We start from the raw sequence: 25,191 nt of genomic DNA, 5'->3' as shown, positions 1-25,191 counted from the left end.
AATTTGACTGATGTTTACTTGATTACATTGTCGTTCTGTGTTGTTTTACATTTCCTGTGACAAACATATATGACACTCAAAGTCCTGATTTACTCCTTTGCCTGTTTTACTACATGTCCTTTATACCTGCATGCTGGGTCCATGCACATAACAAGCCAGATTACTCACTACAGATGCAATATTTTCTGGAGTCATCGTGATGGAAGAAACTGATCGTGGAATGTACAACAGAGACCGTGGAGCAGAGGACAAACAAATGGACAATTTAATGTCACCATCTTTTGCAAACCCTTAGTGCCAAGTGCTGCTCCTGTATTTTGATCACATCTCAGACTTAAGTGTCCTTCATGATTCAGTGACACTTGTGAAAATGATCTGCATGGTGAGTGAACGTTCCAGGAATACTTACTTACTGCTATATTGATGCAGAGTATTAAAATGTAGACATTTTCAGCTTATTTTGGGGAAATGCTAAGATATTCTACTCTTGATTGCATTAAGCAGAAATAGCAGCAATGTACCAGCCTACAGATCTTACATTTTAGTGATCCATTCACACAAGGTGTCAAAATAGTAAAAGATGCATCACAGCAAGCTGAATTTGATAAACTCTAGAAAAATATAAAGCTTTTTTTTTTTTTTTTTTGCATACTTTTCAGTGCAGTTTCTGTAAAGGTAAATAAAATATGCTGAGTTATTTACATCTTTTGATGATTATTTGATTTTTACCACACCTGCATTGCTTTATTCCACATTTTCCTTGACTCTACACTGCTGACTGGTGGTTTTAATTTAAAACGGCTTTCGGTGATTATATCTCCAGGGACAGGAGAGACACACTGCAATTATATTTTTAGCATTTAGCATTTAGCATAACAACTACATCTCCCATGCGTCTTTGACACAGGTGTCAACCGTTGTGGGGGCTGCAGCCGCTCAATGCATAAAAATAAACAAGGTTAGAAGAATTTAGGTGATCAGCAGTTTATTCAGACCTAATTAGCAGGAATAGATTTTATTAAATTCATTTACTGTGGAACTTTGCCAAATCAACATGTAGACAATGATCCGCTGTGGCAACCCTGAACTCACGGGATAAGCCGAAAGGACAAGTAAAAAAAAAAAATTACTGTGGAAAGGTTCACTATAAGCACAAAAATATTTAATTTGATTTTAGCCAGTCCTTCCCCCACAGTTAATCAACCTGGAAACTGCCCAGAACAAACACAGTCTTATCTGTTGGTGATTAAGTAATCGTTCTAGAATATCACATCTTTAAAAAAAAAGCAACGTTTACGCCCCCATTCTATGCAGGCGTAGTGAAAAGGATACTATACCAGTGCTTGATCTCTGTATGACTCGTCAAGACCAACAGTCTAGTACAGACGTCTTAAAGAGAAGTGATAACATCTCAAATGGGGAAACATCTGTAACAAAGAAACCAGGGCTGGAAAGCACAGGAAGGTAAATGCCTGGTGAACAGTTGCCCCTGTGGTTCAGTCGGGCACGGCCTGGAAGAGCACCGGTACCACCCACGCACTGAATGATAGACATCTGATGTAATGCCAGTCGGGCCATGGATGATACCTGGTTAGCTGACGCAATCAGCTCAACAGATCAACAGAAATTCGGAGTAAGGTTGAAATATCATCCATAACATTTACCAGAAACAAATAAAACAAGAAAAACACCTGATCATATTATCTGCACCCCAGTTTTCATTCTGAAAAGTCAAACACCTGCTGAATACATTCTGTGTATTTATAGCTTCAAAACAGGACCTTAAACTAAATGAAACTTGTGCGTAGTGTATTACTGTTTGACTAAACACTAAAAGACAGTTAACTCTCATTTTCGTTTCACATTTCTGTCCATTCATTTCTCCTCTTAATAGTTTTCTATATTTACCTTCCATTACTTAATCAATTTATTTTACTGGGTTTATTCTCATCCAGGACAAATTCCTGACAGTATGTAGTATTAGCCTAGAATCCATTTTCAATTTAGACATAATTTATGAACACCGATATGTAAAAAATCGGAAATCTTGTGGCGACAATGTGTTTCACTCAGATCTTATGATGGCTATTTAGTTTTTATCTTTTCACATCCGCTTAGCTGCAGTGGTACTGTAAGTGCCACTGAGCTGGCCTGCTATCCAATTATTTTCTCTGTAGACAACACAAAGTAATGTCAGATTTCTCTTCTGGCTTCTGACAAGGTGTAGACAGCCAGCATCATTTACTGCTGCCATGCCTCCCCTCCATCTCTCCACCCGAGCTTGTTTTGAGGGAGCTGCCTTCTTTCTTTCAGCCACACTCAGTAAGACTCATGCATCCTGGATGTACTTCTTTGTACCCAGCAACCCCACTGCCCTCTTGTGTTCTCAAACATCAAAGTCACCATCAGCTTTATGTATAGCTGTGTTCAGACAACTGCATAGAGAAATGCTTTAGGAACCTCCAATGTATTTTAATCTGCAGGCAATGTAAAAATAGATCTTTGTTTAGTTTTTTCTTTACACCTCTCTGCTGCAAAAAAGCCAATTTTCTTTAGTTTTGAAAGAGCACTAAAGCACTAAAAAGGACTCAGGAGAACAGCCCAGCATTTTAGTTGCTCTCTGCAGACTGTAGAAGTAATAAAGTCTCTCTGCTAGGTAAGACAGGCCAGAAGGCCAGTGTTGGTGGTAACCCAGGGGGTAATTTTAGACTTGTGCCATCTAAAATGAACACAGGAGAGTTGTTGCTTGGAGCCGTGACCATGAGTACACATGAACACGAGCTCTAAGTGCCCTCTTGTGGTGATGGTATGGAAGTGAATGTTTATCCCACAACATTGCAGGCAGAGATGTGCTGTGGGCTGAACGTGTTCTTCCCCAGGACACAACATGTCCTTGACAGTAACCATTGCCAAGGACCTCTTAAAAAAATCACTACTTGTGAGACTGCACAAAAAGCTATGGTGTGTGCTTTTTTTTTTTTTGTAAAACCCCTTTGTTGAATTATATTCTTGCCGAGAACGGAGGAAATTAAAAGATAAAGAGCAATAATAACAAGAAGAAGAAAAAGAAGGAAAATACGAAAATGTCATAAGAATAAGGCCTCATGCACTGCACCAAAGCCAAACCTGTTCCTGAGGAAAATCATGATAATTACTGTAGATAATCAGCAACCTTGTGTACACCTGATGTAATGCCTACTATTGTGGACCAGTTTCACGTGCCTTCAAAGCGCCGCTGCAGCCTGCTCATGGCTAAAACCAATGGCTGCCAATTTTGACCTCCTGTGAGGCTGCATCACAATATCAATTGTAACCCAGAATTAGGCTGGTACCCAACCAAAGGACGCTCAAATGTTGCAGATAAAGTTTATCTGATAAACCTAATCTGTATTGACAGCTCGGGTCTATATGCCAAGCCTCACCATCGTTTTGAGCCAAGAGCAATGTTTTCCAGTCCGGGCACTGATCAGCTGAAAAGCAAAATGTGTAGGAATCTAAAAGAAATACCAAGCAGCCAGAAGACTGATGAGACAGGCAAAATTCAGCCCTGCAGAATAGTGGGGGGAAGCTGAGGTTATGCTATCTCGCGCTCTTGTCTCAATGGCACAGACAAGGCAAGGTCAGTGTTAAGGTCGGTGGTTGTGGAATAGGAAGTGGTTGGCAACTGCAATAATATACAGTGGCAGCCAGTTAAAGAAAACAAGGCAAGTAAGACGGAAAAGAGGAAAAAGTTTAAGATGTAGAAAACAAAGAGTGAGCCAGTAGACAGAAAGTGCCAGCTCGTGGAGCCTGCTTACCATTCTTGGCCACAGGATTTCTTTTAAATGTCTGAGGCACAGTTTACAGTATGTATTCACAAACCCAAACTGAATCGAGCTGTCATCTAAAGGCTTCCTTAGTGTCATTTTACAGCTACAACGCTGAAGCTGTGTGCTTGCGTGAAAGTGTCTTTACACTGGTATATGGAGGAAATCTTGAGTGTGTGTTGTTAATTTGTGTGATAATTGATTTGCATGGTGCACATTTGTCTCAAAGAGGATTGTGTGCAAAGTGTACTTTAAAGTTCTTTTCAATAGAGGACAATAAGAGAGTTGCAAACTCAAACTCAAGCTCGGATACTGAATTTCAAATGTTCGACCAATTTAAAAAAATGACACAGCTTACATGACTGGGAGAATTTTACATTTTGTTTCTGTGTGGAGACGTCTTTCTCCTTCCTCTGTCTTGACAAAGCTCTCCAAAAGGCAGCCACACACCTCTTTCTCCCCAGCACGGACTGCACAGGTGATGGGATGGCTCCTCTCCGTGCTTTAATACCCCTCGTCATCATCTGTAACACACAGCTCTCTCTGGAGTCATACAAACAGCAGCCAGAACATTCCAGGGAGCAGCAGGGGCATGAGCTTATCTCCCAGCCCAGTGGAGCAGGTAAATGATGTCGTCATCATCCACTTGAATTGAGCCTGATTGGTCTAAAAGAACCCCACATGCAAATGGCCTCTAAAACTGAGCTAAATCAGCACGGATCAACTTAGATTGCATTGTAAAAGAAAGAAAGAGAGAAGTGTTTTCATGTTAATTCTAGAAATTCCCTGTTGCATCTCCTGTCCAGGCGCTATTTGAAGATTTCACTTGCATATAATTTGGAACCCACCTTGGCTATTTTGCTAAAACTCTGAAGAAGAATGTTTTCTCAAGGTGTCTTTGGGCACAAGGAAACTGTACTTGTTGGAGGTTTGCAAGCATAATTTGCAAGTAATATGGATCCTTGTGCGTTTTAGATATTTCAAAAGTCAATATTACAGTTTCATTTTTAATAATGTGGATGTCTGAATATCACAGTGGCCTATCTACCTGGCATGCTAATGTGAAGCCTCGGGCTCAGCTTAATTAACTCATCTGCGTAGTTACAGAAGGCATAATGGGAGAGAGAAATCACTCATCACCAGAACATCCTTCCTACTGATCTGACTTCAAACAGTTTTTCTATGTTATTCCAAAGGTACACATTTCGAGTAATCCTCACATATCGTGTTCGGGCAACAAGGTTTTTAAACGTGCGCCCATGGGGATACATACACATCAATGATAAGAACAGCCATTTTTATTTATTTAATTCTTCACTTCACCTTTCAATAATCCTATATGGTGGAAACAGACTTTAACAAGATGTTAAGTTATTCCAGGCAAGATGAAAGTGCAGGTAGACTGCCGTTTGGTGGGTGGCTAATTCCTGAAATAGGACTGTCAATTATGCATGTTTCGGTCTGGCTCTCTCCCTGCAGTCTGAGGGATCCTTTACCTCAGGAAAGGAGAAGCCAAAAGGAGAGGACACTAGAGGGAGACAATTTGTTCGCATCTGCCACCTTGTCCACAGCTTTCCTCAGGATTCTGAATCTCACTGTAATAGGCCCTCCTGAGGAAAGTCCAGATCACTGTATCCCCAGTGATCAATGTGACATCATTCACACAACCTGAAGGATAAAATTAACAACACCTCATGGGTTTTGGAATAATATCTATATCAATCCTATTCAGCCGATTGAGATTGCTTAAGCTCCTTTATTGGTGGATCTTTTGTTTGAAATACTGTATGATGAGCTGTGATATTAATCATATATGTGTGACAGTTTAGTTTCGACGAAAGTTGTGGAGTTATTTAAGACGACACGCATTTCCACTGCCAAAAATTTAAAGATGTAAAGATGAAAATAAAGTTTAGTGTTTAATGGATGAATTATATGTAGGAATCTGTGCAGAGAAAATTGGCTCTAAGTGATCCAAGAACAATTTCTCCAAGGTCAAGTGAAGATTCTGAGGGCGTAAAATGATTACTGCAACAGGAAACAGGATGCCGCTTCTCAAAACAGCATCTTATAGCACTGCCAGTGAGTCTGTTGCTTCTCTCACTTTCTTTTTCCCCTCAGCTCTTTCACACACTATCAATTTTACTTCTCTCTCAATCCCCAAATCCTCCAGTTTTCATGCAAAGGCTCGATTAGTTACAAGCATTTTTTTGCATGCTGAGTTTCCTCTCGATTAAAAAGCAGTTCATCTCTCAGCACTGAATACAGACTACAGTTCCAATGACAAACTGTATGATTTGAGAAATTCTTGCATTTTCTGCAAGTAAATTGCAAATTAGTAAAGATGAGTTCAAAGCTTGAGAAACATCTCTCTACCAGTATTTCCTAAAATTCTTCATCCATTCATTAATCAAAATGTCTAACATTTACTCCCTTTGTAAATACTAAGTCATGATATTATAACTATAAGAGCAACAAGGGAGTTTGTTCATAAATAGTGACCCTGGATGTAGGGCCAGTAATCAGACAGGGGAGAGGAAGGAAAGTTCTTAAAAGAAGAAAAGGTCTGTGTGCCTTTAGCTAGTTTTTTTCTGTGTGGAGTTCTCCCAATGCCCACATGCTGAGTTTCCTCCCACAGACCAAAGACATGCGGGTTGATTCACATATGATTCAAGCTCATTCTAAATTGCTTATAGGTGTGAATGGGAAAATATGTCCAGGGTGTACCCTGCCTCTTGGCCAATAACAGCTGGCATATTCTCTAGCACCAATGGCACTCAAAACCAATGTAGATGATAAATGGATGAATAGTTCTGAATAAAATATAACCCTTCCCTTTCCCCCTCACTCAGTACTAAATGCTCAGCTGCTTCAAGAGCAGAGCTGTCACAGCACCTAAAGTTGCTTAAAGGGGGATAAACATTTTAGGCACTTTCATCAGGCAGTGGTGGCTGCTCAGATTAAAAGAGAACACTACACAATTTAAAAATCTATACATTTCTCCTTCAATAAGTGTAAAAAGATCTAAAGATCTAAAGCTTGTTCCATAAAATAAGAAATGCTGGCATGCTGATTTGTACATTAGTACCATAGATTTTAAACAGAATAGGGTGTCTACTTTGACATCAGGTTGTTTCAGTGTTTTTATTCGAGCTCACAGACGTTCTCCATGTGTTGAGTCCAGTGTGTTTTTTTTTTTAACATCTTATGATGAGCTTTAAAGCCTGTTGTTCTGCAGGCCTCATATTCCAAATCCATTTATAACCTCTCGTATTCTCTCTCTCTGCAGCTGCATGAATGGATGTGATTTTCTCACATTCACAAATACTGTAGGATTCTGCCACACATTTGACAACTTACCAAGCATGCAGCAGTAATAAAATCATAAATGTATCACCCAATGGCATGGGACAGAACAATACTGCAAAGAAGGTAGAATAAGTAATAGTCTTTCACACAAGGTGTCATATTTCCATTTTCTCTGACACTCCTGTGCTACAAGGAATTGCCACCAATTGCTTCTATACCTTTGTTTCGAAAATACAGACAACTGCAATGTGGAATATCTCCTAAGTAATGACAGACTTTTAGCTGTTAAACTGTCAAAAGTGCTGTTATTTGGGTTTTATCTCAGTCATTGTTTCAAAAACATGCTGCCTGGCCAGATAAGAAATTCCCTCTGGTACAGCACCGTAAAGTCAGAAGAGACAGCCTAATTCAAAAAATCTTCTGAATGTTAAAAATAAAATATGATCACCAGTAACATTTGATATAGCTCTGGGGTTGTCCTATATTCTAAAGCTAAGATGAATGAAAACATTAATATATAACATAACATTCCATTTGCTCAGCTCAAATTTGTTGTCTGACTTGTGTCACTTCTCTCGCGTTGATACAAACATATATCGCATATATAATTTAAAACACAATTTGTAAATTTGACAGTTTTACTTATTTCATATTGATACTCTACTATGGAAATAAGTTTCTTAATCTGCTTCTTCTTTTACGGGGTCATAAAAAGGGTGAGCCAGCTTACCTACACATATGCTGAGGCCACGGTTGACAGCTCATTACAGGTCATCTACACGAAGAGATCCAAAATTACCCCATTGCATGTATGGATAAAATGCCTTATCAACCCTCAAAGAAGAATTCCTTGTTGGCTTTTTATAATGAATATGGGGGTTAAAGGTCAGCACACAGGGGCGGCTACACAGATTCTCGGGAATCTTTCTACAGACTTGCATGAACAATCAGCCACCAAAGATTAAACATGTGAGTATTACGGTTTTGTAAACATACCATCTTTAAATTAATATTTTCATTAAGGCATTATTAATAAATTGCCTACATGCTTGAGTTATAAGGTGCACAGTGAATGCATAATAAAGACATAAAACCACTCAGCAAGAGCCAGTTCCTATTTTAAAAATGACAAATCACCTTGCAAAATGAAATGATTGAACATTATAATATTCAATAATTATTTATATTTAATCGTTGTAAAAAATACTATTCAGTTCTGAACGCACCAGCAGGCTTTCTTAAACATTTTTAAACACATGATTCCACGTAAATACTGCTACACATGATTTCACGCTCCGCCGCACATTCTCTGCACTTTTTAGCTAATTTGCACTATATTTTCAAACAAAGCACTTACGAGACCAGATATCTTAAATATTAACATGGACGTTTATTGAGATCTAGGGGACTATATTAAAGGGCGGAAGAATAACAAGTTAGTGCACTTAATAAAAAAAAACGCTGCTCCTACAAAACTGATTCCTTTCCAGTTTAATAGAATAATGTAAACATTACGAGAAACATTTATTGGACAAAAATTTTTTTTTTTCTTTGCCAGTGGTTTGTGTCCACTGATTTAGAAGCGCAATAAGCCACTTTCACCTCTAGTGGCTTATTGCTTAATTAAATGACAAATCGGAGGATTGCTTTGCAGATTGCCTGAATTGACGTCAATTGGATTGGTTAGGTGACAGAGGCAGGCTCCGCCCCCTGTGGGCCAAGGTAGAGCACGCTGAGAGAGGGAGGAGGGAGCAGGGGGCTGAGCTGATCCCACGTGTGACGCTCTCATTCCCGGCTCAGTAATATTCTCGTAGCGGGGCTTTGCATATCTCCTGCCGTATCTGTGTGTGTCTGTCACTGTTACTGTAGTCCCAGCCTATAGTTTGGAATAGATATGGAAGGAGACGGGAGTCAAGCCACATCCGGAAGCCTCAATGATTCACAACATGACCCGGGGTAAGAATCTCTCTAAAATTCATGCTAAGGTACGTTTTTTTTCCACGTTACAACATCTTGGAGAGGACTTCGACTGCCGTGCTAGATTCGTCCCCACAGTACGCACTTAAACCGTGCACGGCTCTGTTCCCAGATGCAGTTTTAAAGCCCCTCAGCTTTGTAGCAAGAGTGGCCTCCCCCTTTCATGGAGACTGACTACAATTACTAAGCGCGAATGTGTTTTCATAGTCTTCCTTTATCCTTTAAGGTCGCTTTTAGAAGTAGTTAGTCGTCAAAATGGCCGAACTGACATCTGGACTCACTTCTGTTGTGTTTTCCCCTTACAGTAAAATGTTTATCGGTGGCCTCAGCTGGCAAACCTCACCAGGTGAGACTGTTATTCTCTTTTGCACCGTATCCAGTATTTCTTGTTGTTTTTGTCGCTGTGACTGAGTGCTCGTTGTGGCTGCTGGCGGTGTATGTGCAAATGTGCACTGTGCAGTAGTGTACTGTATGGGATATCTGACGAGTGTGTGCGCACGATGTTATTTTTGATCTCCGTCCATCTGAAGTCCTCTATTCGACCCCTATGCGCATCGCGGGGTGTTTTTCTCTTTTTTTTTTTTTTGTATTTCAAATTTTTTTATTTTTTTTTCAAATGCAGTGACAGCAGCATGCCCATATGTTTTCACCAAATGACCCGACATATTTTCTCTATTCACAGACAGCCTTAGAGACTATTTTAGTAAATTCGGAGAAATAAGAGAATGTATGGTGATGAGAGACCCCACGACAAAACGCTCAAGGTAAACGCAGGGCTTTTCTACTTTTCCTTTCGAGTGCATGCAATGGTGTCGCTTACTTTGTCCGTGTTTTTTAGTGTTAATCCAGCGAGTGTGTTTCTGTGTCTGCGCGCGCCTGTGTTCGTGTGTGTCCCTGTGTGCGCGCGCCTGTGTGTGGTTTCACAGCAAGCCAGATAAGCTTAAATGCTCACTGCTGTAAAGCTGCGGCCCAATGCAATTTGACATTGACTTTGTGACTGCACCACAATGTTGGTGGAGTGCCGTCTCATATTGTAACATAGCTAAGAAAGATCAGCAGTGTCCTCAGTTTCAGGTTCAAATGTGCTACAGGACGTCCATAATCCGGATTATAAGAACATTGCAAAGAAATATTGTAACTGTAATAAGGTCCCAGTAAAATGATGGCTCCTGTTACGCATTGTATTGTGGCAAGTCACATTGTTTTCATCATTTTGTATTCGGAAGTATGAACATGTATTGTAATTAGACTTTTGTGCATATTCATGTTCTAACATTATTGTTGTTTTTCGTCTTTGTGTCTTTGTTTTGCAGAGGATTTGGGTTCGTTACGTTTACAGATGCTGCCAGTGTAGATAAAGTCTTAGCTCAACAACACCACGAATTAGACTCAAAGACGGTGAGTTAATTTTATGTACACTTATATAAGTGCTTCTTGTTTTGTGTTTGCACTGTTCTGCCGGTGAAATCCCTTCTCATTGCCTGAGGCCTTGTGGGGAAACACCTCTTAGGTTAACAGGCTGTGTGGGATCAAGGTCATGTGGAAGGGCTGAATGTGCGATGGTCCCTTCAACGCTGAACCTAGCAATAAAACACGAGTCCAGGGTGAATATTATATGTGTTCACTTTCACTTCTCCGGATGAATGGGCCTGACACGCCCCCTTGTTCACTGCAGCCACATGTGCACATATCTCATGTTCCACTGAAGGGCGTGCTGTCCAGTTCTGGTGCCTTGCTGCAGTTTGACCCAGCAGATATTGCATTGTTTCACGCATGATGCACCGATAGCGTAAAAGTGTAAAAAAAAAAAAAAAAAAAAACAGTTCAAAACAAGACTTGCCAAAAACATTGCCCTAATGTTAAAAACAGAGGTCTGTTTTTGTGAGTATTCAACCAAAAATACTATTGAAACTGACTAGTTGCTGTAATGTAAAATAATTAAACTATTCAAGCAGAATAGCAGATTGTAGCAGATTAGCAGCAATCAAACATTTACAGAATGTACTTACATTTAAAAAACTACTCCCACTGTATAACCCAGAACTCATTTAAAAAAAAAAAAAAACAAAACTTTGATCCATGTGCGATTTCACTTGTCAATAGATGAATAATTAAACTTGCTAGTCATTTTTAAGAGAGGTCTGTAGTGATGGATTAGATGGGGTACAGCTGAAGTTATATTTGTCTGGGATTTCTCCTCAGTAGGTGGTAATATCCGGATATGCCAGCATAGTTTTGGAAGTGGAATTGTGTGTGTTAAATAAACATACTTTGTGTGCTATCACAGCTGAAAGCAGCCCTAGCTGTAGGAAAATGTTACTGGATTTTAAAAGACAAATGGACTGTACTTAAGGTGGCAGTATATAATAAGGATACACTGATTAGTGTAGGATATAGCAAGCAATGTATATGTAAGATTTGTTCTTATTCTCCAAATGTAAAGCTGCACGACTGAGAAAACTGGACGGCTAAAAAGTTTGTAGTAATGTGATTGCCCTTTTTTATTTGGGAGCTCTGCGCTTTCTGAACAGTTCCAGACCAGCTCTGTGATGCTTTACTTCTCCAGAGAGGCACCATGGTTTAGTATTTCTAATGTTCTTAAAGGAATCATTTACTATTAAGAAGAAAAAATAACACACCAGTATCGGTAACGACCTTCTGAAAACTTGCTGGACATACATGTGACAAGCAGTTTGCTTCTTCTTCCTTTTCTGCCTGTTAATATCTAGTGAATCATTCTCTTATGTATTTTTTATGTCTTAGTGGCTCACTTTTGCTTTAGTGTTTACATCTGCATATGTTTCAAATGTGTCAAGCTCTTTAAGCACTATTGCACACGTTATTGTGATTAGTACATACAGTGGTTCTTCTTCTACCAATATATAATAATAAAAATTATTATTAATAATAATATAAATAATACAATTACATATAAATAAGACATTCATTTATTGTAATGAAATTACCAATCACTTAGAGCACTGGCATGCTAAACCTCGCAAACATCTGTTGAGGGGAATTCAAAGAAGCAGGTAAAGGGGCTGCTTGAAGGGGTAGATGTATGAATATACTTTGATGCAGAATCTAAAGGACTGACATTTTGCATGAAGAACTTTGTGACAGGTTGACAGCATATATACTTACAGCAAAGGTCGGAGGAGGGAGTATACGTGAAAAGGAAGAGTTGCACTTTAAATATATATACTTACATCTGGGAGTTTATCTGTACTTCTCCAGTCTTTTATTGATGCCTGATAAATGAAGCAGTTGTTGGGTTAATACCTTGCCCAAAGGCACCATAAGAGTGGGGGTAGAAGTAAGCAGATTTAAATTTAAATAACTGTCTTGCTCTGTCCCAAGATATTATATTTAAGTTGATGGCCACTGCTTCTTCTGTGTTAAAACACTTGTTCACCTATACGAAAAAGGTCTTTGAGTCCTTTTTTATGAAACCTTTACTGTCAGTTTACATGCCACATCAATGTCAACATGCAGAATATTACGAACTCATTTTCTTATGTATATGTTAGGTTTTTAAATAGAAATTGGTCTGCAGAGTCGGTATTGCAAAACGTTGTGATTGTGGGCTCTGTATTTTAAATGCCTAGGAACAAAAACAGTATATACATAAACAGTATCAATACGTCTCACATTTTAAGCTATATGTCAAACTCACTGATATCATACTCTTTTCACATTTGACAATATCCAACTCTGAGGACTATACAATGACATTTTAAGGTCGGACATACATTCGCCCTCTCACAGGCACAACATTTTCTGAACTTGTTGCGCATTTGTCCTAACTGGCAAGTCGCTTGAGGCTTGTTAGGAAATATCTCCTTTTTTATTATTATCTCTGTTCGATGTTTTTTCCTGTAAAAATCAATATATGTTTGCAGTGGATTGGTATTATTATTTTTTTTTTTGTGGGGATGGGGGGGGGGGCTGGACATTTTTTTACTTGCACGGAGTAGAGAGCTGACAGGAAGTGAAGGGACAGGGGGGGCCTGGCCAGACTCGATCAGAATGTTGTGATTATGTGGCCAGTGTTTTAAACCTTTAGGCCACCAGACTTCCCCAAATAAACTCTCTTCAATGACCATTAACATAATGTTTGTGACATGGGATCAGCTTGGCACTGATTTTTTATTTATTATTTTTTTAAGACATGGAAGTAAATTAGATTTGCATGTCTACTTGACATAAAGTTATTTTGTGTCTCATTTGTTTCTATAGCCGTGTTTGTCCTTATACCCTATAACCTAAAATATATTGCTGATACATTTAATACTGTACTAATATGAAGAACGCACTACATACAGAAATTGATATTTTCCAGCAGCTGTTGTTTATCTGACAGCATGCCGTAGAAGATTATAAACCTAAGGCAGCTGTCTGTGTCTTCCTAACCATTAGTCACTGGGCTGTATCTGATGTGCTGTTGTATATCTTAACATTCACACTATCAAGATAGCGTTGCATTAGGATCTATCGTATCTCTTAGAAAGTTGCTCGGCACTAATGTAAAGTGAACTGGTCCAGCAAATGTGGATGCTTCTTGATGTGCTTGCAGATGTTGGTTTGATACAAGCCTCCTACTTTTGCGGTGCTTGAATGTATCCTTACCAGTGTTTTTGTCCCTAGTAACCTTGAAAGCAGTGAGTGGCTGGAGGTGCTGTGACTGTGAACAAGTTGACTCATACAACATTACGTGTATTCGTACAGGGAAGTGGAAATTGTACCTAATTTACATTTTCTCTTCCTTTCTTGTTTATTTGATTTTACAGATAAAGCTGAATGTGTGAATTAAATCAGTGTGCTGTTGTGATTCTGACAAGCACGTACTGTTTCAGCTATAGATATAATATAGTTACTCTCATTTAGTAATATTAGTTGAAACACAAACACAAAATAACAGTGTCTTCCTTGCACTGATATCTCTGATCTCAATATCTTAGTATAGATCATTTTGGCAACGTTTTTTTTAACAGTGTGCTCTGCTTTTGGTCCGGTTATGAAAACACTTAGACTAGGATGAATGTGAATGAGACATATGGAGAAGCACAGCCTGCGGCTTCAAAACACACATGCTGGTAATTCAGAACATATTTAGCATTTTTCACGATGCCTTGTTCAGTTTAGAAATATGCAACTCATAGCATCTGTTCCTGAAGATGTTTCAAGGCATGCTGGTATCAGCAAGGGGAGATTATTGTACATGATTTTGCATTTGGGAAGTAGCACTTTAGAAATTTAAAAGGCAGTGCATTAATTCCAAGTTGACATTCTGTATTTTCATGGTGTAAAACGGTTGAAATAGATTTTTAAATAAAATTTAATAAAATGCCTCTTAGAGCTTGGTTGACCTGCCAAAGGGTGTATTTGAGTGCAAAATATACATTTGTTCATGGCAGAGTGTGACACCGTTTATGTTCATTTAAGCATAAATAAGGCCAATTATATTTCAAATTGTAAAACTGACAACCTGTTTCTCTCAGCGTGATGATATTCTTTCTGGCTCTGGAATAATTTAAAGCCTTATTGAATGACCCCCAAGTTAACCTAGCTGATAGTTAGGTTGTTTTAGGTGTGGCAGGAAACAACCCAAGAGGAAAGGAGGAGAACAGGGAGGAACAAACAGTTCTAGGCAAATCTAAAGCTTATTCATCAGATTGGATTTGGAAGTAAAGTCAAATCAGTCAGCTACACTCTGACATGCTCTTGTTTAAGTACAGCAGGTGCTTGGTCTTTAAAGTTAATTATCATGTTATCTGTCACTTGTCAGTACATACAGAACATCAGATGTTTGTCAAGGCAGTGATATAATGTCTTGTGTTAATCTGAATCTTACTTGCAGTGATCTTATTTTTGAGGAAAAAACTTCACTAATTTGCTTGCTGAGCATGACATTGGTAAAACTCTCATTATTGATTTGAAGAGCCTAACAAACTGCATTTTTTTGAGTTGTTATTCCACAGGGAAAATCAGTACAGATTGACAGCAAAGATATGAAACATTTATGTTGTAATTTCTTGTCTATTCTGTTGGTATCACACATGCACACCTGTGGCCCTGCTTGCATGCTTAAATTAGGAGAAGCTGCAGCCTTTGATAAGAATTTTCCTTTTAGCTTAAACACCACATCATCATGCTAGTGTAGATATGTCTTAAAAGAGTGGTAGAGAGTTTACCCAGGAGCCGCATTAATATATGAAATCCTTTTGTAAGATGTGAACTTAAGATATATGCCGTTTCCCTGCCCTGATCTCCCACAGTTGCATGCAGAAACAGCCCACTGAGACCCTGTAGTACAAAGCTCTGAAGATAAAAGATCGTGGGTAGGGTTGAGGGGGATTCCTCTTGGTCTGATCTCATTTATTACAATGACAGTACGATGTCTTGAGGAAATCCACTTTATTTCTCTTTGAGATCATGTTGCGTCATACTGTAAAACAGGAGTGCATCAAAACAATACATTTAAAACCTACATGTTAGGGTGATGTAAAGAAACCACGAGGTTAACAAATATTTAAACATGCACTACCGGACAGGCCAAGCCCCTCCTTAGGATGAGATGCTGTAGTGCATCTTCAACACGTCACTATCCATGCTTTTGTCCTCTTTATGAATTCAACTGTGTAAACGTGTTTAGCTGGCTGAGGGTCATCTGCAATATCCATATTGCAAAAAACAGTGTGCTGTATTTGCTAAGCCTTTTGACAATGATATCACATTAGAGGCTGCCAGACAAATGTACGTAACAGGTACTGCTACCATTAGATGGCTACAGTAATTTAATCAATGGAAAAAAGACAGTTGTAGACAACAGATGCGGGTAATAACCATACACTAATCTAATCTCTAAGAATATGACAGGAGTTTTTCTTCTCTCACAACTAACCCAGTGACTTCTACTCTGTTTCCTATGGCCCAAGTAGATGTGATCTCATTTCTTATTTTGTTGACCCACAGTCTGAAACCCCCCAAAATCATTTTATCGTGTCAGGGCAGGTAAATATTTATCAAAAAAGCCTAACAAGAGAATATGTGGATTTATTTTACCTAAATATAACTTACTAAGAAACTGCAAATTGCTAATTGCTAATTCATTTTCTGTTGACTGAATAATTGATGAATGGTCTAATCATTCCAGCTCTGCATACCATAAATTACAGTCAATTCTGTCTATCACTGTATAATCTTTGAAGTGTATCCGGTGGTCTTCCCTGCCTGTTGGAGTGCTCAGGTGTGTGTAAGTCATTTTAAGATTAGAAAAATTAATTAAGTAGATGCTATTTTTATGATGATACACATTGTCCAAGTCTGGTCCTCAACCTAAAGAATGTTATGATCCCACTAATCTTTAGACTTACAAAGTATAAAACCATTAAATATAAGGTAAAATCCAAGTGTTAATAGGAGCTTGATAGTGCTGCTTTCCCTTATTGAAGCAGCTAATTTGGCAAACACTAAAAGAAACATGCAATTTTCAAAGGTAGAGCACATTTACGACAGATTGTTCATTCAGGTTTCTAAATAGCTATGTGCTGTTTAGTTTATGTACTACTTGTGATGTTTCCATGATAAAGAATTTTCCTGGAGGGGGCTTAATGAAATACTTTTACTGCTACGGGATGATAACCATACATATACAGCTGAATGTGAGGTTCAGCTTTTAACACAACAGTTATGTGACTTCAATTTATGATGCTTAATGCGTTATGGGAATTATTTTGTGCTCAAGTGTTTTAATGTGCTTTTTGGTACACATGCTCCCTAAAATTGCCTTTCAAACTACTACATCAGCTTGTGATTTGTTCCCAGAGTCCATTTCAAATAAGCCACAGAGAACAAGCCTCAACTTGTTGCATTCATCTGATTTAGATAGTAAATGCAAACATTAAAAGTAAAAGCAACAGCACAAAAGAAAAGGTGTTTTCTTTTCTTCATAACCCAAAAGTACTTTCTAAAAAGCAAAATACACAGAAATATGCAAGATATATTACTAATGGCTATTTTATGATTTTTACCATTAGTTTAAGGTATTGAGAAATGTAGACTGGAGTGAAATAACGTTTTCGTGCACTAAATGTGAAATTACCCACACCAGTGCACTAGCCAGGTCCAGTGGACTGATTCAAAAGGTGGTATGCGTTACATAACAAATATCGTTTAGGAAGGAAACGTAGGGTAAACTGAGACGGTCTAATCTTCATTCAGTGCTACGGTTATCCAGTGCAAAGGGCACTACGTGTTTTAACTGTTGGCCCTAAGTATTCTCAACACAAATATCACATGCACACAAATATATAAAGCAATAGGGGAACAATTGCCATCTCTCCTTCTCTAAAATTACATTTCTCAGAGGAGTCATTTATCATAAGTTGGGACCTAAAAAGGTGCTGCGGCAGCATTTCTCGAAAGGATTGGTTAGTAAGTCGTCATTACCTAATTTGAATGCATTGGTCTGAGTTGGATTTAAACAATCTACAGTATTGCAGCCTTGTTTGATCACACTCTGAATGTAATTGTGTACTTCTGCTAATTCCAGTACTTTTAAATTTACACAAAACTGCATCATCTCAATTGTGGTAAGAGACATCACCAACTATAGGGTTTTGGTATTCTAAGCATAATGTGTTGTCTTTGCTCAAATGGGGAGCACAAAATAATTGAGTTTGAATTGGTTATGCCTCAGGCTAAGTGCTAAAACAAATCTTTAAATGAAATTCATTACAAGCAGGGTTGCCATACCCAGGTGTTATTGAATTCATTTCTCATTTTGATCTGATTTAGAAAGATAACAGTAATAACTGAGACTGACACAAAAGATGACAATGACATTGCACATCATGGTTTCCCTTCAAACACATTAAAACATAGTCAGTCTCGCTGGCTTAATTGATCTGTGCAGATGGTGTCTTTTCTTCATGTGAGAGTTGATTCATTTGCTTTGGCTTTTTTTCCTCGGTGGAAAAAAGAGATCCTTTTTTTTTTTCCTGATACATTCATATGTGCTCATGGAGTAACTTACAAATTCATACAATTGTTCACTAATTCTTTCTTTCTTTCTTTATTTATTATTTTAATTATTCAATTATTTATTTATATTTTTGGTATAACACAGCACCATAAGATTTTTTTTTTTTGTGAAACACTTAGCTGAGGAGCAATTTGATCTGTTTTGCTTTATGGAAAATATTTTTGAAAATCATAAAAATATACACAAAGACAATTTAAAATGACCTTGCTGTTTGACATGATTCCTCTTCATTTTAAGTGCAAGGTTGATGAGACCTCCCACCTCATACCTTCATACCAGTGAAATTAACGAGGAAAATGAAGCTAATGAAATAACAAGGACAAGATGGAGAAACAGGCTGATCTGACGCATCCTCTTGGTTGTTTGGCAATATCTGGAGGCGTCACCATCCTCAGACTCTCATTTTCTCCCTGTCATATTCAATCAGTGATTCTTGCCTAAAATAAAAGTGAGTCTGCTGCAATGCTAACTAGCACAACGGCCAACATGATGGCCTCCACACTAACTTTTTTGTGACATCAGTGGTTCTTTTTAATGTATATTTAGTTGGCTGAGGCCACAGAAAGAGATTTTAGGTGTTATTATTTGGTTACTGAAAAAAGCTGAGCTGTACAATGTATGTTGTGCTTAGAATGTGTAATTGAGCTCCATCAGTTGTAGACAACAGAAAACTCTGCATCTTCCTATGCACTTAAATCTATAAAAAAACAAACAAAAAGTTCCGTTCTGCTCTTTCTTGCACTTGCATCTCATGAAACGTAAACACTTTTCTGGTAGGACTTTGCTTTGATGTTTTTTCTCCTTGAATTAGATTTTTGCTTGGCTTGTACCTCGCTTGTAAGTCGCTTTGGGTAAAAATGTCTGCTAAATGTACGTAAAGGTAGATAATGTGCTACTATAAGTAATGAGGTCAGTGATATTGGCCAACCTCATAGATACATTTTGTACAGCCATCAGATATACAGACATCAACCACAATTGTATTACTCCTTGTTGGTTTTAAAGTTTTGATAGACAAAGGTTGGCATGAAAAAATGCAATGGTGAATCTGATTGACAGGCATCAGAACACACAGCGTGCTATGAGGCTGCAGAGCTGCAGACCGGTGCCCATGCTGACCCCTGTCCACCACAGCATTAAAACCACCAGTTAGTATTAATGTTGTGGCTTATTGGTTTTTAAAGTGAAGGCTGTTTTGTTTTTAACCTAAATGTCTGCACTGCCAATCCCGACAAATGTACTTAACTAGATATCACACCAACTACTGCACCAAATCATCTCTGCACCAACATAATTAATGAAGAGACATCTAATAGGCCAACACTAAATATGTATGATTGGCTGCTTTAGAGTACAGATTAATGTACTGACTAATAAGACTGTGTTATGCCATAGTACATTAGATAGTGTTTTACATATGTGCAGTGAGAACAACAAACTAATCAATATAATATCAATAATATTATTTGACTAAAACATTCAGGTACTGTTTCTATAATTTGAGTTGTTAATGTTGACTGCCACACAACTATGACTGAAATATTCAATTACCAATAACCATGATCCGTGGCCTTTCCCTAGTTAAAAATATTACCACATTTTGGGCATAATTATTAGGAAAAAGATCAGAATTGGCAAAGGTTGCCTCTGATATTGCGAACCCTCTGTAACAAAGATTTTCAAGTTCTTTTTACCAATTTAAGTCGTTCAAATGCAGTTAATAGGCAGTTGCAATAATTATGACAGCTCTTGAATGCTGCTTTAGTTTTGGGAATTTTTCCTAAAATTCAAAAGCAGACTGCCTGTATGACCACAGGCTGATTATGTGGCTTTTGTAAATCCTAATGGCTCAAATAAATTCTTATTGTGAGCTAAAGTATAACATTTTAACACATTAAATTATGAATATGTATTTCTGCTTTTAAAATGCTTGTATGTGTTCTTAACAGCAAACGATTTAAAATGTGGACATGTGAATAGTTGCTTTCTGGGCCCCTTTGCGCAGCCCAGAGTTATAGAAATACATTTTCAACACTTGCTCATTGCTTTTCACGCTTAAAATATCACAGCTTCCTTTAACAACAATTCTGCTATTCCTTTCTCATTCTCAGATTGATCCTAAGGTTGCCTTTCCCCGTCGCGCCCAGCCTAAGGTAAGAATAAATTGGTCACTAACCCTGCTCAAAGAAAATGATTATGTCACATGTCACTAGCTTACTTAATTTTGTGTGCTCACACAGCAGATACAAAGAGGCAGCAGTTGTCTGTTTGTTATTGTAGAGAAATACCTATTCGGACTCCATTGTTCTCACCTTGTCTGTGCTGTTTCACCAAAGCAATTAAAATTGGACATATTGCTCTTAAAGAAAATTTTCAGCATGATTGGGGTTATGCTTTTTTTTTTTTTTTTTTTATTGTATTACCTTACTATTTTTTATCAACTTTGTTTTTCCTGCTTACATTTGCATTTCATACCTTGTCATAGTTGTTTTTAATGCCAAATGTTTTTAAATAAGCTGTCTTATTATTACTGTGCACTTCTTTTGCAGCATAGGGTTCCAGTTGTAGCCTGTAATTGTATAAAATCAAGCGTTATTGTCTGTTTAGTGTTGCAGACAACAAGTGGTGAAACTATTTTGGATTTGCATGTCTGCTGGCTTGATTTGTGACTGATAGCATATAGTGTAAAGATGTGCAGAAAATGTTGGTTGTTGCTGCTGGTAGGTTTATTTCTGATGTTTAATATACAAGAATAGACTTTAATACTGTTGTCACAATTATATTCAGTTGCACATTTATGTAAAATAGCACATTTCCTACATGAATAGCCTGATACTAGCATGACTGAATTGGCAAAAATGATTGGTGACTTCTCATCAACATTAATGATTTTACTGACAGAGTTATAAGTCTGAGTGTTTTGGTGTATCATTTGGAGTGGGACTGAACGACATCAGTGATTTTTAAATGTCTTAAATTGTGGTTAATGCATGCAGATATTGTCAAAATTAGCAATGAAACAATAGATGATTTTAAAAAAATAAAAGCCAAACTCCCATGCAGGAACTGTCGTACGAGCTCCTCATAATGCAAATTATCTTTTCCTTTCTTGATTACTGGTCTCAAGCAGTTCTATTGATAATGAAATATTCAGCATGTGCAGATGGTGCTGTGACATAGTCAAGGGTTTTGTTGACATGCCCTCTCACACTATCCCCATAGCATTTCATGTGCAAGCTATAGCACAGCACAGTACAGTATAGTGCTATCAGGGATTTTTCCACCTACACCAGGTAGAAATCGATAATGGATTTTCTCCTTCCCACCAGATCAGAGAGAGAGGTATTGTTAAAGAGTTGTTCAGGTTTCAAATGAGAAATTGGCAGTGTAGGCTTTCAAAGCCAGAGCCCATAACTTAATGATATCGGCATGTTGGGAAACTACCCATGTTTCTCTACATTTTCTCACGTGCCAACTGTATCACTTTTTTGTTCGAAGGATTGCTCCTAGATGTCCAAGATGCAGTAAAACAACCCGAATGTTTGCATTGTTTTAAGTGAATAGAGCTCTTCTTGTTGTGATTGTTAATCTTTATTTCTATGTATAGCTTTTATATCCTCTTTTTTGTTTGTTTGTTGAGCAATAACTCTGGGAGGGAAATACAATGTTTTAAGCTCTGCAAGTCTTAAACATACAGTATTTGTCATTCTACCTTGTGTGATTCATAACACTAAGAGAAATAATGACACCATAACAGAATTTGTGGCACTGCAACAGTCTTGTACCATTGATTTATAAAATGGCTATAGGGCAAGCTTGTTAGAGAAGAAAAATAGTTGTATTGAATGTGGATTATAATAGACCTTAAAGCAATGGGATTAGGGCAGATAGATTAACATTGCATGGGTTTGTACTTTACGTTCATTTGATTTAAGACCCTTAAAAGAAGTCCCACTCTGAGTTTCCCATTTAGAAAGTCCTCTCTGTTTTGCATTTGCTTTCTTTTGTCCCTCTATCCCCTCTACTGTCTGCCTGCCTGACTCCTTATGCAGCTGTTGAATAGGCTTCATTCTTGTTTAAAGAAGCTCTGCTTGGCAGGTGCATCAGTGGCACGGGCTTCGGGGAGCAAATTGTGACGGGAGCAATCAGCGTTAATTTTCTCACGGCTAACAATGACCTTAGAAGTAACCCTGCCTATGACCTCCCACTGCTTGATGGTGCAGTTTGGTAAAAAATATACCGTATGTACAGCACGTAGAGTAATGCTGAAAACAGACAGGAAGTGAAGGTGAACACAGAGGACATTTCACTGTAAACAACTGAGGGTGTTTGCACCAGGATGACAGGATCACAAGGAAAACAACTTGTATCAGTGGCCATAACTGACACTGCCCCAAAACAAGGGAGCTATAAAGAGACAGTCAGTGACAGACAGAGAGGAAAGTTTTCCAACAAATAATCATTTGACTTTACTGAAGCAGACATCCTCCAGACATTGAGTTTAAATGTAACGATCATGTGTGAAAAACTTTACTTTTATAGGTACACACAACAGTGCAGAAAGTGAAATAATTGTGTTTTATAAGGCTAACAGTATGTTGGGATTGTAGGTTATACTTGTGTTGAGAGATAAATATGTTCTTGTATGCCATGTCAGTCATAAACAGTGCTTATTGCCTCTGGCCATGCATTTTACATTCTTCTAAATTTGTATTTTTTGTGTTCATTTTTCACCAGAAGAGGTAACAAGGAGATGACCACAGGTCCTGTTGATAGTCTGGAAGTTGTATCATGTCAAGTGGACTTCTTTTTATATAAGGGTCAAGATATAATTGCTGCTAACTGTTGGCACTCTTATAGAAAATGGCACCCCTGCATAACATGCACAGATTTGTAATGTGTGCATATTGTCAGAAATATACATAAAGCGTACACAAGACGTAATCCCACATATTGTCAGTGGGGCAGTATCAAATTATTTCAGCAGCAGCTTCACAGCAATAAAAGTGGGAATTGTCCACAGCTACCTGCATCTACATGTCCACCATTTATTATCAGTTATTGTTGCTGTTTTTTTCTGCAGTGTTTGTTGTGATGGCTTCTGTTTGTAGTCTGGCTAAGTTGATGAGTAAGACATGCTGTTGTCATTCAATAATGACCAGACCTGAGTCTGCCTCACGGCGAACCTTTTAAATTCTTCAGACTTTCACAAACGACACAAGAAGCATGTTAAAAAATGACTCTATGCATAGACCCTGTTGTCTACACATAAGCTTAGGTAAAAAGCAAGTATAACCAATTACATTTTGACCATTCATTGGAAGCATTTTGCTACTTCTCAAAGTAGATTCTTCAGTCTAATGGAAAACTAGTTAGGCCTCCCATTTATAGCCTCAACCCTCTGAAGTCTGGGGTATATCTAGTCATTTTTACTTAATACTTTTGGTTTTACCTTTACATTTCACTTTAAAACTGTTTAAATGGTCCGCACTCGTATAGCGCTTTTCTACCTATTGGCACTCAAAGTGCTTTACACTGCTTCTTATTCACCCATTCACACTCACAATCACACACTCACTGACACACCGATGGGAGAGCAACACTCACCAGGAGCAGCTAAATTGGGGTTCAGTGTCTTGCTCAAGGACACGTCGTCATGTGACCCGAGGAGCTGGGGATCGAACCAAAAACTGCGGGATTGGTCAACGACCGCTCTTTTTTTCTTCTAATGTTTTTTTTTTTTAACCTCTATGTCTTTCATCTGGCCTGAATAGGCTGTTAGGTACACAATAGGGGGAAGGTGAGAGTAGGGTGGAGAATCACTGGGATGTAATGATCATGACTCCTAACACCCTCTCATTCCCTAAAAACTGATCATCTGGTGTGGCCACCCTGGTGGATGTGTGAAGTGGTCTTAATCTTGTTGAAAATGGATGAAGGGACAGCATGGAAAGCGGGAGACAGATTGTGGCCAAGGTCTCCACCTCTATTGAGAGAAGGATTCTTCACTACATGGCTTTGTATACACCTCTCTCCTGCCATTTATCCTTTCTGTCTCATCCTGTTGATTAAAAAAAGACGGTGCAGAAAAATGGGACAAATAATTAATGTCACCCAACTAAAGCTTATCTTAAGACTTAAAGAACATTTAGTAATAATAAAAGAAGCTGTGCCAACGAGCCATGTCAAATGTATCAATGCAGACTAGGCCACAAATATTCAGGGATTAGGTTGCTTCTGCAGATGATTGACAGATGAGAATGAAAGGATTAAACAATGATGATGTGATGCAAAGTGCTTTATGCACATTCATTTATGCCTTCTCTCCTCCTAGTCTATTCAGCCTGGATGGGGTGAGCCATGGCTTTATTAGATAGGCATCTAAAAGTAGCTTTTAGAATGCCAGGATTTCTGCATAACTATGTCAGCATTTCAACATTTTGCCTCTCGAAAAGCCATTCTTTGTCCACTCTCTGAGTGGCAGAAGTGATTATATTTACTGTCACTCCTTGCAATGGTATATTGTAATGATGTTATTGTAATTTACAGATATGATGATCACAATCATTACTATGTGATATTTTGTTTTCTATAATTTCTTTAAATGACGTGGATTTAGGGAATTCCTTGGGAAGTTGAGGAAATGAAGCCACTGCAAAGTTGAGATAGCAAAGTTCAATTATCAATGTAACAGTCCTTGAATATTAAATATATGGCCATTTTAATAAACATTATAGTTTAAGTTTTATAATAAACATCTAGATGGTTCCTTTAATGCTAGCATTGGTATCTGTCTGTAGAAACTGGTAAAGAAGATGGAGATAAGATGATGTTGTTTCTTGGTGTCTCCTTGTTTGATATTTTCCAGTAAGCCTCAAACTGAAAGATGTAAACAAGGCCTGCTCTCAGTTTCCTGGAGAAATCAAAGCATTGGTTTCCGGCGACATTGCTCGAGATTTACCACTCAACTGCTGGCGTCATTACCACTGCTGCTGCCGCTGCTGCTTTTGTTTCCAACAGCAGAGTCACACACAACCATGGCATGTCCCAGCA

At 38.2% G+C, this 25,191-nt stretch overlaps 1 protein-coding gene across 14 annotated transcripts in view; it reads left to right on the top strand.

Annotated features, from left to right (window-relative positions):
* The first annotated feature begins 8,856 nt into the window (after nt 1-8,856).
* Nucleotides 8,857-25,191, top strand: part of LOC137108899 (RNA-binding protein Musashi homolog 2) — a 220,982-nt gene continuing 204,647 nt past the window's right edge. For 5 of the 14 annotated variants that reach the window (XM_067494005.1, XM_067493999.1, XM_067493996.1 and 2 more), the window contains exons 1-5: nt 8,860-9,071; nt 9,398-9,438; nt 9,775-9,856; nt 10,406-10,490; nt 20,250-20,291. In XM_067494005.1, the coding sequence (XP_067350106.1) occupies nt 9,010-9,071; nt 9,398-9,438; nt 9,775-9,856; nt 10,406-10,490; nt 20,250-20,291 (312 nt within the window). In that variant the 5' untranslated portion in view covers nt 8,860-9,009. Of the gene's footprint in view, nt 9,072-9,397; nt 9,439-9,774; nt 9,857-10,405; nt 10,491-20,249; nt 20,292-25,191 lie in introns of all 14 variants that reach the window. The other 9 variants (XM_067494004.1, XM_067494002.1, XM_067494006.1 and 6 more) reach the window with 4 other exon arrangements.

Source organism: Channa argus, chromosome 24 (assembly GCF_033026475.1).
Source record: "Channa argus isolate prfri chromosome 24, Channa argus male v1.0, whole genome shotgun sequence".
NCBI lineage: Eukaryota > Metazoa > Chordata > Actinopteri > Anabantiformes > Channidae > Channa > Channa argus.
This window is presented reverse-complemented; position numbering and strand designations above follow the sequence as displayed.